The following is a 17,474-nucleotide window of genomic DNA, read 5'->3' on the forward strand; positions in this document are numbered from 1 at the left end:
AGCTGATGGAAAGGATCAGGGTTTCATGTCCAGGGCAGAGATGACGTCACACTGAGCTATGGGTGAAATGATGTACTACCTTGCCAGCTACTCATTCTGAATTGAAGCGGAACCAGGGCTAAGGAAGCAGGTTAACAAGCAAGTTCAAGTGCAGTGCAGACAGGGAGGGACAGGGAAGGTCTGATGACTGTGCAGAGGAGTCAAAAAAGCTCTGGTAGCAGGTGATAGCCCTTTACCCTCTCTTTTCTAATGACGACTTCCAATTCAGACTCTAACTGAAGCTTGACACGGCAGCGAGTGAATGAAATGAGCACAAACACGTATCTGTTTCAGTAACACAAAAGACAAATGATTTTGGCAGACACGCTCCAGAAACAGTGATCATGAGAGCTGCTCTCAAGAGCACCTCCTCAATACTTATAATTTCTATTTTTTGGAGCTAAAGCAAGCTATACCATTTTCTCCTAAAATTTGATTCTTAAAGCTTTCAATATTTTCTGATTCATTCAGAAAGCTGTGTTCTTCAAGGAGTTAATATAGTCTGTCTGCACAGAACCCATCCTCTCCCATCAGAGCCATATCCCCAGGTCCAGGTATTCCGTGACTTTTCCAGAAGCTCAGCTTGTGGACAGACCGACAGCCAGGGCAGCCCAGTACGGTAACTCCAAAGGAACAGTTCTGATGCAGTTGCTCATTTTGGAAGCACTGACAGCATCAATCATGTTTTATTTTTGTTAGAATCGCATCAAATTCAGGACAGCCTCATATTAGGCTGATAGTCCCACTACACTTTTCAAACAGGGACTTGGTTTCCCACCTGAGTAAAATCCAGCTTGTGTTTTTTTGTTGTTATTTTTAACACTTAAAATTTAAAAAAGAAAACTCAAATTACACACTTCCAGGATTGAAAAGGTTGATCAGACCCCTCTTCAGTCTCCATGTTGGATTCATCTGTCATAACCGAGAAGGACTGATACAAATGCTGTTCTTGAGTCATTTCCTCTAGCAAATGAAAGGAGTTCAATGATCTATCCAGGCCACCCATTTTCAGTGTTTTATGGCCTTGGAAAGTTTCTCTTTTCCCCTGAAGACTAACTTCATTCTCTTTTGTTGCCATATTTTCACAGCAACCCCATCAAGACATGCTGAGTTTGCATAAATGCCCCACCTTGCGCAGTCTGCCACTCATAAAGCATTCATTCCAATCCAAACTGGCTTGACCACAGGAAACCCCTGAAACACTCTACCTAGAGTGTTCACGTGAAAACAGACAGCAGACAGATTTCCAGCAGGCAAGGCCTTGACAATGACTGTAGGCAGGCTGGAAACCACACAAATGGAGCTGTGGGCCAACGTCGTCTTCCTTTAGTAACAAGTGCAAACAGGGTATCAGGTCTGTGACAAAGGCAGACTGTGGAGACGTGCTGATCCTCACGTTCCCCTGCCGAAGAATGTGTCCCGAGGAGCACGTGACTTAAACAAGGGCACCCAAAGGGCTTAAACTAGCAATGGATCCTAACAAAGGCTGAAAAATCAAGTGTGGGGCTCTAAAGGAGGGGAAGACTGAAACAAGGAGAAACAAAGTAACAGAGGTCCTATTACATAATAGCATAGAGCTCAGTGATATTGAGAAATCATAGAAAATGTATGGGATGGAAAGTGTACCTCTCTAATAATCACTCAAGGTACTCTTGATGTAGTACCTTAATGACGTAGGTCTTAAGAGATTTTCCTAAGAAAAATACTGTCTTTTTGTGCCATCAGAGTTTTATTTGAGAAATGTTATTTCTGTCATTCCTAACAGACCATTCTTACTATGTTATTCATGGTCATTTATAAAAGCTTATCTTCCTTCTTTCAGAGTTCCAACGTGGCACTAATGATGCCTCAGCCTGCTCAGAGGTCACCTGTCTCTGCTGATTACTCCTAATGACCCATGGGTAACTAGCCACAATAAAAACACTGTGTCAAGCTTGCCAGTGTGAGCCAGCTGCAAGACTGAATAACAACACATTTATAAACTTCCCTTCCTCAGAATCTGCTTTCCAACCTTCCCAAGTAAGACTGCTTTTCATTGTCCTCCCTGAAAGATTGAAATAAAATAAGCTCTAGCAATGAAAGTGTGGCCCACGAGCTTGGGGACAGCTTCGGAATGGACACGGCTAAAATTTTTAGTCATCAAGGTATTCACAGAAGACAATCATCTTCTTAATCTAGCAAAGTGGCATTCCCCTCTGTTTCCAGGCTTACTTGAATTCAATTTTGTGAAGTTTTCTCAGCCAGGAAGGTTAAAATTATTTTTCTTTCTTCAAGAGAATGAATTATAAATATATCAGAGACCTACTGAAAGATTTTGCCATCAGAATATTGCAAGAATGACTTCTCAAGGACAACATTCAAGAGGATGCACTGTCTCGGCTCTACCACTCACAAAGGGATGTAGCTTCCTCCATATCCAAGCTCGTTGTTCAGTGGTCACGTGATAAGAAATGCCCATTCTTTTGATGGTGATGGGTTATTAAAAGTCAAGCCTATTGATGTGGCTACATATTCCCCTATTTTCAGTTAGCCTTCTGAGAGCTTCACCTGCTTGCAGGTTTCAAGTTCAATTTCATCTACGAGTCAACATCTAGAATCACGAGAATCAACTGCAGACAGCAAACGCGTCTACAAAGTAATGGGGAAGAAGACTCTCCTGCTGCCCTGGGCACTGCTTAGTCAAGGAGCTGAGAAGATGTAAGTTCAGGATGCTATTTACAGCCTCGATGCTGGTCACCAGCTCTGTAAGACCAGCCAGAAGGGTGCCTGTCCAATGAGCCTCAAGGAGCTCACGCAGCTCACGTGGCTACTCACCGATGCTGATCAGGTACCAGGTGAGGGGGCCAGACCCGCGAACGGAAAGGCTGCTGTCCTAGCTGCCGCTGTAGGTCCGGTGGGATCTCAGCTGTAGGGTTGGTCATGGCCAGTGTATGTCTTTTGGACCTATTTGCCAAGTACCTGCAACAAGCAGGAGCAGATTTCATAGTAAAAAAGACAGACAGGAACATTCCTCAGCAAGAAGCATTAGAAGTTAATCCAAAGCACTCAGGATGAGACAGTGCCAGAGCTCAAAAAGGGCTCAAGGGCAGACAGATCCCTGACTGGACGAAAGTGAAACACGTCTGAAAAGCCAACAAAAGTTGGCTTTCCACTGAAGTGGCTGAGTTTTTGGACCTAAGAGCAGCCATTAAGAGAAGAGAGAAGGCAGCTGTAGCTCACAAAGAAGATGGATTTTCCTTACTTCATTCCATTCACTAGAAGAATTTATTTCCTACTTGTTAATTTTATTCCTCTTTTCCCTCCAACTTTCCAAAATACAAGTCAGAGGAAATGAGCCTAAGGATTGTTCCCAGAGATGAGCCAAGAGATATATTCAGAAGGGCTTCACATATGTCTCCTGATGCCACTGGCCCCCAGGGTTTGAGGCTGATCTCACTACAAGATCCTTCCATCTGGGGCTAAGCAGGTTCCAAACCACCCCTCCCCTCACACCCCATGACTGCAACTCCGCCATCAGAGAAGAAAAACTGATGTTGTCCCCGTGAACCAACACTCTCTAAAGAATGAAGAAATGAAACCACGTGAAATGTTTAGAATGTTTTTTAGGGGGAAAAAAGGCAAGGCAAGAAAACAGAAGTTTCAAAAGCTGAAGAGCTGACAAGCTGATGAGTTTCATTCTGAAGATCTTTGAGATCCACCCCTTAGTCAATACCGTTAATAAGATCTTGGTCCCCCTCTGTCTGATTGACAACTTCCTCCACCACTGCTGCTTTTCTCCGGCATGAATAAAAGAAGCATTACTCCTTTTCACTACATCAAAACTGACGGGCATTTTACCTTTTAAATATTGGTCTAAAGAAGAAAGAAGGTGGAGCTAGAGGAAGTAAAGTGCAAGACAAAGAAGGTAAGATGAATACTGCTGTCTAATTCAGGTAGGAGGGCAGTAAATCTCCTAATTTCCCATCATGACACCAGCAGGGCCCATGTGCAACTTTATATACCCTGTTATCGGCAAACTATAGAAATAGCATCAAGAAGAAAAAAAGTTCACACGATTTTTCTTCTATCCACTAAGCTACAGAAGGAGCTGGCCCACCTGCCAACACCCCGGTTTGCCCCTGTTCTTTCCACATGCTGTTCCTTTTGAACAGCGGCTCTCACAGCTACTAGGGGTAGGGACAGAACCCTGGCCAGCAACCGTCAGGTTCTTAAAAAGTGGTCTCATTTCTTTCTTGACTACTTTGCCCATTTCAGCTAAAAACAGTTGACAGACTCTCAAGTAACTAGTGTTATGTAAACTTGCCAAAGAGTAAGCCATTAGTGGTTTAATATCCATTTGATAAAAACACCCGAAGTTTCCCCAAAAGCCCATGAAAACCATTTTATTTCAACTTCCCTCAAGGGAAAAAAAACACATAATGTTGAAGAATACCTGTATTTCTGGGGAAATACATGCTGGATTCTGGTCAAACTCCCCTTCCCCGGAAAATAAGAAAGTCAACTCCTACCAGGGGGCATGCATGGAGCAGAGGACCACGGCTAATGGGAACAGTACAGCATGCCTAGTGGTCACTGCCGTTTCCTGTGAATTAGGCATCTCTCAACAAGGTTCTGCAAACAATGGTTATTTGCATCTGTCCCTGGGAAGAAGCACACAGCAAACAGTACAAGAGGTATTCATTCTCCTGGAAAGGAAGAGTCCATGCCAGAGGTCCATGGCCAGACTAGCTAGGATCACTGTCATCCCAAATCTCCAATTCCTTTTGAGTAACAGTTCTTGGCAGGTAGGAGCAGGCTTTGTGCCTTGTGAACACTATCAGAGTTGCAATATGAAGGCAGGGGGCAAGGAAGGAAGGAGGGAGGAGAGAAAAAGTTCTTATGGTTATTGCTGTCACTTAGGGGACTTCCAATGGTGCTTACAGAAATGAAATTTTCTGGGTAGTCTTCTGTTACTTCCATGTGGGGAGGAACATGCCATCTGGCTTGAGCAAAGAGACCACACAAATGTTGAAGCTGCACTGTACCACCTCCTTGGGCAGAGGTGACCTTTCGCTGGTTGCAGGGGGAGCCTGCCCAAGGGCGTTCTGCAAGCACTGCCAGATGTCACATTACCTCTGCACGGCTTCCTGATCTGGCTCCCCATCCGAGCTCTCCTCGTCCACAGGGGTAACTGCGGGCACTGCCTGAAGAGAGACAGGAAGGAAAAGCTCAAGGCGGCGCTCCTTCTGTAGCAGCTCTTATTCGAGAAACGGGGCTCGGGGCAGGCCTTCCTGTTAACTGTTTTATTTGCAGAACTTTTCGAGGATCCCTGGGTTAGAGAGAATTCTCATGTACCTTTCTATTTCCCCATGTTTACCTTGCTCAGTTGGTTTTACTTTGAATTGCTTCCTCTGATTCATCTTCATTCATTCATTTATTCATCCACCAAAGAGCTGAATGCCCACTTAGGCTCCAGGATAACATGTGGATTCACAGATAAGAGTTCCTGCCCTCCTCTTACAGCCCCGTGGAGGACAGAGGTAGGCAAACACAGTTACACAATCGCACGCCCCTGGCGTCTAAAGGCAGCTTGGGAATTGAGGAAGGCATCCCAGAGGACATGGCCCCTAACCTGAGACCTGAAGGAAGAGGACGAGCTGCCGGGCAAAGAGCGAAAGGGGTTGCAAGCATCTGAGGTTTCTAGGCTGAGAGGAGAGAGAAGGCCTGCAGGTGCTGGAGGACCTGAAAATACAGCAGCGGCTTGTGTACCCGGAATGTCTAGGAACAGACCTGTTGTTTCATATTAATGTTATTTCCAGGCTTTAGATGTCTTTAACTCCAGAGAAGCATACTGGTTTTTAAAAAGTACATTTTAGTACGTAACATATAGCTGTGTAATTGCAATTCAATGCTTTACAATAGCTATTATCCACCAAAACGCGTTAAGGGAAATGTGGCCCACCACCGTGCATCCACTGCTGGGACTCCTCCCCTCTGCACGTGGACTGGGATGCTCTGCATCCTTGCGAGCTACTGACAGCCTGGCGGCTCACATAATCACCAAGCCTCAAGCACTAGTGCAAAGATCGTACTTCAATTATTACAAAAAAGCATTTTTTTTAATGGACGATAATTACAAAGCAAAACAAACTTTTGGAATAATTCCACTGTCTGAATGCTCCTAAGCTTTCCAGATCCCTGACCACAATTCTACAAGGCTGGAGCGAACAGGGTTAGGCAGGAAGTGGCTACAGATGAGGCAGGAGAGGAACACTGTGGCCAGTTATAAATGGCCTTGAATACCCACATTAAGAAGTTTATTTTGAGAACAGGCAGCGGTGAATCACTGAAGATTTTAAGCCGGGACACGCTGTTACAAGAGTTATATTTTAGAAGGCTGGCAGGCTTTAGTTGCAGTGTGAAGAGGGCTGGTGACGGGGGTGAGGAGACAGGACTGAAATAAGGAAGCCAGCCAGGAGGCACTGTGTTAATCTAGGCAAAGGGGGACAGTGAGTTAGGGAAAGGGCAGTGGAGATGGACGGAAGTAAGATGCTTACTTCGCAGGCACTGGATAACTGACTGGATACGGGGAACAAGGGAGAGGGAAGACTGAAAGCTGAAGCTCACATTCCTGGTTTGTCCAACCAGGAGAGTGACAGTGCCTTTCACTGCCATCTGGGGGAGACACAGGTTTCACGGAGTCTGGGTAAGTTCATCTGGGGACATGCTGAGTGACAATGGTGAGTGTGCGTTGAATAACCAACTAAATCTGGGCAGTAGGCAGTCTCAGGTACAGCCGTGTAGAACTCAGAAGAGCATCCTGGGCCGGAGAGTCACCCTAACTGCAATTAGGGAAGGGGAAAAGGCCACCCAGGGAGGGTCTGTAAAGCGAGATGGAAACAGGGCGCAGATAAAACTCTGGGTTTGACCCACTTCAAGGAACAAGCAGAAAGGGAACCTGAGAAGGAGAGGCAGGAGGAAAAGAAGGAGAATGTGGGCAAAGGAGATAATATTTCAAGGAGAAAATGGTCGCAGTGACTAACATAGTTGAGAAGTCCAAAAAGATAAAGATTAAAAATGGCCACTGGATTTGTCAACAAATGCCTGTTAGTGACCTTGGCAAAAACATTTACAGTGGACAGAGTGAGTCCCTTCACGTCCCATGAAGCTTGCCCTCGGCTGAGTTCCTCTGCCACCTACAATCCCTGGCTTCGGCTTAATCACATGTGGTCTTTTGTTCCAATACTTCACATATGTGGGCTTCGTCTTCCCATAGCGTAAGCTCAGTGAGGCCAGGAACCGTGACTAGAAATTCTTTCCTTTCCCCGACAGCAGTGTTACTGAAAGTGTGGCCCGTGGACCTGTGCCAGTCCACAAACTGTTCTGTTACCAATCCAAGATAAGGTGAGTAAACAAATAGAGGGTAAGATTTATAAACTTTTATAGCAACTTAATGGAGTAACTTTTTTCTGTTAAATCAAGTAAAATTTAGCCTTGTAGTTCGTATGTTTTAAAATTTGCATTTCTCTAATAATTCACTTACATTATATTTTACAAAGGTATTAACCCATGATGGATGGACTGAAGAGGGAAAAAGGGTTCTCAACTAGAGAGACGTTGAGAAGCACTGCCCTGGCACACCTGGTCAGGGCTGCGCTGTGATGGGCACCCAACCTTAAGGCAGTATGCGGCTGAATGAATGAATAAATCAGTGAAGGAAGGAAGGAATGAATTTACTTACAACAGGAAAATAATCAGAAATAAACAGAACTCAGGAGAGGAAAAGAATCTCTGAATGTAACCACCATATTAAAAAAACAAAACAAACAAAAAAAATGGGACTGAGAGAGACCAGCTTCCAGGTTAGAGCCTGTGGAAGCTAAACAACCAAGTGACCCCGGTCCCGGCCGCACCAGAAGTGGAAGCAGTGTTAATTACAGCAGAAAGGGCTGGTGAGAAGGTAATTTTGGAAATCTGCCTAAAAAGCAATTAATGCCAGAGAAAACGGTTAGATTCCGCTGCCCCCTGGCAGGGAAGGTCATCTGTGAGAAGGCTGTGAGCCAGGCTGCGGCTCCCGGCCTTGGGGCCGTCGGGACAGCAGCCGGCGCCCAGAAGGGCCCCTGAGGCTGACACTCTCCAGGAGTGGGCTGCAGTGTAGAAATTATTTGGTTAAGTAAAGAAGTTAACCAAAATTTAAGTCTGGAAAATACTACTAGCCTGAAAAAAAGAGGAACACGTTTAACATCATAAGTTGAGGGAAAGAAGAAATTCGGAAATTTAGGTTTGAAACCCTGGGCTCCTGACCCGGGGCCCACAACCTCTTTATCAAAAGCCTCTGAGAAAAGCAAGCTGGGCTTTGTGCTGCAACTCACTGGTGTCATGGTGACAAGAGGGGACGGTCCCCGTGGGCGCTTCAGCAGCTGCTGGGCATGTAGCTGGATGTTGGCCCCTCCGTCTGATGCCCTCCGGCCGAGGGGGCCCATTCCATTGAGCAGCTGCAGGGTGGGCGGCTGTAACAGGGACTGCTCCTGTCAGGGGGACAGTGAAGGACAGACTGCTGAGGTGAGGGGGACAGGAGGAGAGAACTAATCCACAGGAATGAAGGGGTCCCATGACGGTGGTGAAGACTAGAGAAATCCAGCCTCTCACTCAAGCTGCTTTACAAGCAAAATCACCCTTCTCTAGACGGACACCCTTAAACCCCAGGCACGGTCCCTCAGAGTCTCTCAAAGGAAGCTCAGGTGTGCTTCTCTGGGGCAAGCCCTCCCCCACATCCCGGTACCTTGTACTCCAGCTGCCCAGTTGGCTGCAGATTTTGCATGGGCAACAGGTTATGCATGAAGGTCATGTTAGGGGCCACCTGCAGGAATGGAGCCTGCGGGCTGACTCCAGGAAAGCCAGGCAGGAGCTTCTGCAGATCTTCCATAACTTCCGTGCTGATGGGAAACAGATGACACAAAAGTCTGGTTAATGTGCTCACTCACAACTTCTATCCCCAAACTGATGAAACTGCCAAGGTCAGCGCCATTTATTTTATTTTTTCACTTTCCTCCCAAATCTGAATTTCTCTCTGAGATCCCAAGCCAGCAGCAGCCTAGCGTGTGGAATCTGGTTCTCCGCCATTTCGCTTCCAGTACTGGGGATCACCATTCTTCACTGACCACTCATGTAAAACCAACAGCTCTGAGCCAAGAGGAAATGCTGGCCCCAGGCCAGTTGAGGTTTTCAAAGCCTGGAGGTGAACAGCAAGCTTCTGGAGGACACAGGCCATCCACTAAAACAATGGCTGCCCGAAGTAGCAGCTGATTCATCAGGGAAAGAACGCAGTCACTCCTGACAGCGCCGATAGGACAGATAAGCAGTGATGTGCCGGGCTGTGGTGCCCCGCCGGTGGGGTTTTACGGCGCACTTTAAAATAAGACATCTTTCCACTAACAGAGCGACACGGGACTCCACCCCTTGGCAGCTGACAGCCTCTGGAGCCAGAGTCTCCCCTGCTGCCTGGCTGAGAACGAGAAACGCGCAGCAAGCTCATCCGCGGGCTGGGCAGGCTTTCTCGGAACTCATTTAGAGAAGAAAGAAGCCTAGCTTTGTCCCTAGTTGAACTCTCAAGAGAACTCTTGCCACAACCTCTTCCTCCCTACTCAGTAAAAGAGACAGCCAGAAAAGAGGGAGGGGCTTTTCAAGTGCGGAGCAAACCCCGGGGACACCTTCTGTCCATCGCCCCAGAGCAAGGGCAGCAGGGGACGTACTGAGCGACAGCTCTGGGGAACCATTTTGGGAAACTAGTACTTATTTGATGGGTTTTTGGATTTTTGTTGACTTAATTTCATGTTTAACATATATAAGTCATCTATTATTTGTCCTCACTCCTTAGACGAGTCTTGTATTAGAATATATGACAAATATCTCTAAAAGCTGTCAAATTCAGATGAATTTTAAGGGGTACTTAACTTTCATTTGGCTTAGATCAGAAGACCTCAATCTTTGTGGGAAAAGATACGCTTTTCACCAAAGTACTGTGATTAACTGGCGTGATGGTGGCTATCAGCCCACCATCCACTCGGGACAGGTCTGTGATTCTCTAGTCAAATCAAGTCTGATCTACCAGGGACCCTGAACTGGGCTAAAAACATATCTTGGCCCCTGGATTAGATCTCATTTGGCAGATACAATGAAGTAGGAATAATGTGGCCTGGTAGGAACACAAGCTCTGGTGGGACCTCCCGGCCAGGGTGTTAATCAGGGCCGCTGGCCCGACACTCACCGTGGGTCCGCCACGCCCACTGTGTGCCTCCTCATCGACAAATAGCGGACCAGCGCCTCAGGGGACGGCTCTTCACCCTCGTCGCTGTCCAAGTTCACTGTCCCATCCGGCTGAGGTGGAGAAACACACGCAAAGGAGAAATGACAGGTAAGGAAAGGAAGCACGGCTATGGGGAAGAAAGTAGCCTCGGCTGACAGCAGACTCTCGGAGGCTGAGGCTGCTACTTGCCTCCACAATTTGGTTCTCTGGGTTGATGAGCTGCACCTGGGGAACGCTGATGTTCATAGTGGTACCAGCCTGCTCCGCCTGGAAAGCAATGCACACATGCACACACATGCCTTCAGCACCAGAGGGAAATAATGATAGTCTTTCAAAGTATTCTCGATTGCTAAAGTCTGTGTTTCTACCTCTGAGTCTTTGGTTCCTCTGCCCTTAGAAGCTACAACAAGGAAGCATTCTTTAGAGACACAGTCTCTGTGAATGATTTGCTGTTTCTTTTTTTTTTTTTTTAATGCAACTATCGTTATCCATCCTGAGTAATGGAATATCCTTCTATCCTCTCTGTCAAAGAAAGGCTCAGTTCTTTGCCTGATCTCTGACAAAGGAAGAGACGACAGCCGGGAAGGGATGGAGGTAAGGAAGAACAGGAACTCTCTTGACTTAAGGCTTAGTGAGCAATGGCTAGCCACCCCCTCCTCCATGTTACTTATCCTGAATCCGGTCACTAGAGTCACTGCCCACCTGGATGTTGACTGGTGCTTGAAAGGCCATGGCTCGGGGCATGCTAGGAGGCACTCCAACACGCAGGGTTTTATGTCTCTTATGCCGATCACACAGCAGGCTGTAGATTGCACTATAGTGATCGTAGGCATCTGATCGTAATGACTACCAGGAAAAAAGGGGAAAGAGTGAAAAACCCTGGTGAAATGGCATGTCAATGATCAAAACCCTTTTAACAGTAGTATTAGAAGATCAAAGCGCCTTCTTTACAAGGCCCAGAGAGGGGCAGAGGAAGGAGAATGGGGAGAAAACAAAAAGGTCCACGTTCCCAGGAAGGAGAAAAAATGGAAGAGGCAGGACAAAGGGAGTATGTCTACACCCCACCTTGTTCTCCAACTCCTTTGGAGATACCTGTAGTGTCCGCTCTTTGTCCAGTCCCATGTCCTCCATGGCCAAGAGGACATCCTCATTTAGGGGGTCCATCTGTCTTTCTTCCTTCAGCTGCTGGCATTCGGCTATTAACTGTAACATATAAAGAGGCAAGCTATCAATCCCCCAATCAACCATGTCAAGATGGCATATCATACACAATGAACAAGCTGTTCCATGCCCCCAAGCTTGGGATATTTTTGGCCTTAGACAAATCCTAAGCAAGGAAGTGCTGGGTACTCAGCTATGAGAAGATAAGATCTCTATTTTCCTGAGCAACTCGGGGTGCCTGGAATGGGTATAATGGTTTAAATAAAGGTATGTTATAGGAGGCACTGGACTGAGCACCTGAGGACAAGAGGAGGGAAACAGCCTCACCAGAGGAGCCTGTACTGTCCCAAGAGCCAGGGAGGGGCAATGATTTGGGGACAAGCGGAAGGGAACTGGTACCACTATTCTCCAACAACTCAGCTGGTTTAAGATTCCTTCTTGCTGGCTTCACCTGCTGCTTTAGTATTGCACAGTCATTTGTATCCAGGCCCACCTTTTCAGGTTCTGGTCTGATTGCAGTCTCAGGCAAAAGAGACGGCAGTAGCCCTAGGAGGGGTTCCCAGAGGCAAGCGGTGCCCAGCTCACCCTGTCGAAGTTGGGGTCGGTGTCCCCCAGCTTCATCCACTTGTGCTTGCAGATCTGCTCCATGGAGAGGCGCTTATTCGGGTCTAACACCAGCATGTGGCGGATCAAGTGCTCACACTCTGCAACAAAGAGCACCAGGGTGGCTGAGGAACCAGAGGCCGGGGGAACAGGGAGATTTTCAAGCTCCTTGCTTCTAGTTGGTTTCTCTTGCTTCTTGACCCTTACCTATGTCGTGGCTTACTCCAGAAGGGACTGAGCAAAGGCAGACAGGCGGGGAGGAGAGGGGAATTCAAGTCTGGTAGCCTGGTCACTAAAAGTCAGATGAGAAAAAGTCTGGGGATAACCCATGGGTTTCATGTGTTTATATTATGTATGGGCCCATTTAATGCCATTAGTGAAGAGTTGAATGTCCTCTGGAGAGATTTCATAACTTACAAGGTCCTCAAAATGGTCAGTTCCTTCCCCTCTGTTCATTACTATGTGCCTACTAACGCTTTCGGCTTAGGTGTCCAAACGCTCTCTCTCCAAAACACAGGGAATTAAACTTTCTGATGGTCCAAGGTGTGGGGGAGAAAGGCACAGGCGCTGGATGCCTCCCTGCAGCACACTGGGACTCCGCCATCCTTACTTACCATTTTGTCCATGTTGTTTACACATCAGCAGGTGCAAATATCTGGGCTCTGAGCTAAAGAGATTCAGAGCAAGAGATGCGACTCTGAGCTCATGCTACATAATACGTTACAGAGAAAATAATGGATTCGGGGAGGAGGGTATAGCTCATGGTAGAGCATATGCCTAGCAAGCCCAAGGTCCTGGGTTCAATCCCCAGCACCTCCATTAAAAATAAATAAAATTTTTAAAAAGCCTAATTCCACCTCCACCCTCAAAAAAGTGCACAGTGCTGTATGTCAACTACACCTAAATAAAACTGGAAGGAAAAAGAATTAAATAATGGATTCAAAATCAAGACACCTATATTCCGATTTCAAAACCACCTTCTATGTCTAAGTTTTCTCATCTGTAAATTGGGGGTAGTGAGGATGATGCAGGAGTAGTACTTGCACTGAAGGTGGTGATGATGACAATACAAACAGCACTAGTAACACTGTTCTGAGCACTTTACAATTATTCTGATCTCATTTTAATCCTCACAGCAATCCTAGGAGGAAGGCACTATCCTCTTTCTCATTTGGAGACGGTAAAATTAGGCACAGAGGAGTCAAGAACTTTGTCCAAGGCCACATAGTAGGTCAGACTTCAAACCAGACAGTCTGACTCTTTGGTTGGTTCTCTGAACCACATGCTGTCCTGCACAGAGCTGCGGGCAGGACCCCAGCTCCTGAACCATTAATTCAACATCTTCATTCAAGCCACTATCATCTTGACTTGGGCTTGACTTGACTGTAATAAAAGTCTCCCAACTGGTCTGTTTCCATTCTTGGTCCATTACCACCTATTCTCTATAAAGAAGCAAAGGGAATCTTTCTCAAAATATGAATCTGAGTATATCACCACCTTGATTACAACTTTCCAGTCTCTTCCCATAACCCACAGAATAAAGTCCAAAGTCCTCTGACCGCATCCGCTGCCATGCCCCCTCGGCTCCCTGAGCTCCAGCCTTTTTCTAGTCTGTGCACGTGCTGAACACACTCGCACCAACAGCATGTACTCTTGCCATTTCCTTTAGTTGGGACGGCTGCTCCTCGAACCCTCATGAGGCTGGTTCCCTGTCATCCGGGAAAGAGCTTAAATGTCACTTTCTCAGAAAGACCTTCCCTGGCCACCTTGTTAACCTAAAGCAGGCCTCTGGCCACGCTCTATTACACACACGAATTTTCTTCACACGAAGGACTTCTTTGTGAAATCACCTCGTTTATTTGCTTGTTTATCATCTAACTCCACGGAAAGTCCACATCTTTCTTACTGCTGTTCCCAATATCAAACCTGTGAAGCCAAAGATGATTATTACACCTAACAGGAGCTGAATAAACAGCTATTGAATGTATGAATAAATAAATATTTACTGAAACTCTAATCAAAGATTGCATTTGTGGAAATGCTTTTTAAAACTACAAAATTTTCTGTAACTTACAAAATTGTCTGTTTCTCTTTCACTACAGTTGTCTTGAAAATAAAACTGGCCAGTGATAATAATAACAAATTGAAGAGAATTTATTAAGTTAAAAGACTTTTTATATATAAGGCACTGCGCTTACCAACTTTATTTCATTTCATCTTCACAAGAACCCTGTATTAAGACACTATGATTAGCCCCACTTATAAAAGAAGAAACAAATTAACACAGTCACGGCAAAGCCGGGACTTGAGAGATATGCTCCGGACTTCCCTTCATACACCTTCAGGTGGATTCAAATTGTTTGCTATATTTTTCCAGAGTGACTTCAACTCTGCAACCCCACAATTTTTGCACCATTTGGCAAACATCATTCTATATCACCATCCTGAAAGGAATACTAAGTGTCATTAAGACAAATTACCCTTAATTTTTAATTTATTCTAACTTTCAGAGAAAATACAACAAAGTCAATATACCAAAAGTGATTTTATAGCAGGCATCAATTTGTTCTTGCTTCATGATTAAAAGTATATTCAACTGCAGTGCAGATCCCAAAGCCTGTGGTTCCTACATCCCTATAAAATAAATGCCATTTATAACATTAAGCTTTCATTTAAGTTATGGGAGTAGTAAGGCTAGAACCCACAAATGTAGCATCTGTATAGATGAAAATACCACTGCCACACACCTTTAGGGTCTGCAATTACTTGAGAGGAAAAGAATGTTCTTAATTTAGAAAGTTCCTAAAACTAAAGAGCCCCACGTAGGCAGAAGGCCTGGGCCTGACTCCAAAGCTGTGAAATACATTGTTAAGACCTCTAGATGGCACCCTACTGTTTTCTTTTGGTTTCCATATAGCACTTGGTGCAGAAGAGGTAGTAGCCACATTAGTCCTGAATCAGATGACCATGGCTGAAGGATGCTCAGTTACAGGCTTGTTTTGAAACAGAATTCTCAAGGCATTTTCTTAAAAATAAACAAACAAAAAAGCCAAAAATCGACACCGCCACAAGCCCTGGTTAGAAGATGTACCTGGTTCAATTTCAGGATCTTGAAACCTCTAGTCAGTCATCCTGAACCATTGTCTGGTTTCAGATGCCTTGAAAACTCTCCAGAAAATTGTGAACAAGAATTTATGCACCCAAATATGCATATAATCTTAGTTTGTTCAAGGAGTCCCCAGAGCCTGTCACCGATGCCCCAGATGTCTACAGGTCCCAGGTGGAGAACTCCTTGTTGCAGTGGCAACACCTACGGGACACTTTTATCTGTGCGCCCTACATCATCCCCAGCACGCAAAGGAACAGAAGTCTAACACTCTTCGTATGTGGCACAGATGGTAGTATGACAAAATGCGGAAACTCAGGGTATTATTATCAACTCATGCTTCCTGAGTGTCATATATAGCTCAGGAAATTATATTCAAACTAAATCTGAATGCACCATTTTACATAAAACATGGAAAGAGGGTGAAAACAAAGGGAATACATGCTCTCCAACCTAATAATAGAATCAACCCCTGGACCGTCGATTAAAACGTGTGGAGAGGAAACGGGGCCTCAGATCAAAGAGTACAAAACATCAACTTTCTCAGATGCCAAAAAGAACTCTATTTTAATGCCCAAAGCGGCCCCATCACTTGTTCCCTCTCAAAGGGCAGAGCCTTTGATACTGAGTGGAACTGAAGCACTCGGGGCGGTGCAGGAACATTCTGGTGTGTGCCGGGGGGCGGCTTCCCTTCAGGCTGTTCTGCGCAAGCGCCAGGCAGGCCCGCAGTGAAAATCGCTGTGGGCCTGTGAAACCTGATGCGGGGACAGAATGGGACCTAGGGGATGCCCAGCTCAGGCCCTGCCCTGTGGCGCCGACAGGCATCCGGGTGACTCTGTGGAGACAGGGCGGCTGCGTGGGCAGGGTCCTAACACACACGGGAATCAAGTTCAGATCGCCATCTCAACTTGGAATTCCATCTGAGGCCGGGGCTTTGACATCTTTTTTTTTTTTTTTTGACCTTGATAATAAACAGCTTTCTCTAAAAGGCTGAAAGTACTCAGCCTGACAGGGGGTGAAAATAAAGGATGAGGAAGGGGAGTTAAAAAACCAACTTCAAATTCACCCAGGATAGTTCATCGAAGTTCTGTCTCTAGTTTCCCAGACAGAAGAAGAAACATAATGACTTAAGAAAGAATCTCCTGACTAAAACTTTGAAAACATGCCCCTTGAAGACAGGTTAAAGGCAAGGAGGCTGATTTATCTTGGAGAAGAAAAGGTGGAGACAGGAAGAGGTATCCTGGGCGGTCTTCCAGTATCTGAAAGGTATTTATCAAGAAGACAAAGTGGATTTATGCTCTGCTGCTCCACCGGCCTGAATCTGGAACAACTAGGAAGTAACAAATTCAATTTAGGAAGAATCTTTCTAATTATTAGAGTTGATCCAAATACTGGATCAAGGTCCGAGGGCTCTCAGGAGGAGCCTTGGGGAAGTGAGAAGGAACAGGAGAAGGGCCACACCCAGAGCACAGCTCATTTTCTTCATTTTACCGATCAGTTATTCTGAGTAAGATTTCAATCAAAAATGAAGCCCAGAACAACTGGATGGGATGAACTCTTTGGTCTCCTCCAAATCTAAAAACCATGTAACTGAAAAGGGAACAATCTGACCTGTGAAATAGTATCCTTATAGTCACTAGAAACGTCTAATCAGAGGCTGGCATTTAAGATATTAGAAGGGCTCCCAGCATTAGGTATGAGGAAGACTGGGAGTCCTTCAGCGACAGAGAGAGTGTCTCACTGAGCTGTGTATCCCCAGGGCCTGCATGGCACACGATCTGCAACACGCCCTCAGTAATGCCAGCTGAAAGAAATACTGGACTAGGTGACTGCTGCTGTTCCTCCTAACAACCTTAATAACCTGGTTCCAAGAACCCACAATAGAACAGGCATTCTCCATGCCTCCAGCTAGAAAAACCAGACAACTCTCAACTTACAGAAGATTAAGATGTGGCACTGTCTGGGGGCAAAAGTCTGGATCAGATGATTTCCAAGACCCCCCCTGGCAGCTTTAGAGTTCTTTGTCTTACTCACACAGAGGGTACTTACTCATCTTTTCTGAGGCTGTACAGAGTAATATGTAAATCAGATTACCACGTGACGAGACATCTGCATGTGGGCATGGCCATAGCGTCAAGGTTATGATACAACAAACCAAAACAGCTCCTGGCAGATAATTCTTCTCCATAAACCCTGTGGATTTGTCTGAAAGTATTAATAATATTACCTTTAGCCTGTTAGGAGAGTGAGAGTGAGAGAAAGAGAGAAGAGTGAAAAACA

At 45.7% G+C, this 17,474-nt stretch overlaps 1 protein-coding gene across 6 annotated transcripts in view; it reads right to left on the reverse strand.

Annotated features, from left to right (window-relative positions):
- Positions 1 to 17,474, reverse strand: part of SIK3 (SIK family kinase 3) — a 212,123-nt gene that overhangs the window by 19,160 nt on the left and 175,489 nt on the right. For 4 of the 6 annotated variants that reach the window (XM_064482076.1, XM_031443625.2, XM_064482078.1 and 1 more), the window contains exons 7-15: positions 12,071 to 12,189; positions 11,417 to 11,527; positions 11,027 to 11,170; positions 10,514 to 10,591; positions 10,286 to 10,395; positions 8,801 to 8,954; positions 8,391 to 8,546; positions 5,152 to 5,222; positions 2,854 to 2,997 (exon numbers count right to left, since the gene is read on the reverse strand). In XM_064482076.1, coding sequence (XP_064338146.1) covers positions 2,854 to 2,997; positions 5,152 to 5,222; positions 8,391 to 8,546; positions 8,801 to 8,954; positions 10,286 to 10,395; positions 10,514 to 10,591; positions 11,027 to 11,170; positions 11,417 to 11,527; positions 12,071 to 12,189 — 1,087 coding nt within the window. The remainder of the gene's footprint in view (positions 1 to 2,853; positions 2,998 to 5,151; positions 5,223 to 8,390; positions 8,547 to 8,800; positions 8,955 to 10,285; positions 10,396 to 10,513; positions 10,592 to 11,026; positions 11,171 to 11,416; positions 11,528 to 12,070; positions 12,190 to 17,474) is intronic. The other 2 variants (XM_064482077.1, XM_064482075.1) reach the window with 1 other exon arrangement.

The sequence above is a fragment of the Camelus dromedarius genome, chromosome 34 (genome assembly GCF_036321535.1).
Source record: "Camelus dromedarius isolate mCamDro1 chromosome 34, mCamDro1.pat, whole genome shotgun sequence".
Taxonomy (NCBI): Eukaryota; Metazoa; Chordata; class Mammalia; order Artiodactyla; family Camelidae; genus Camelus; species Camelus dromedarius.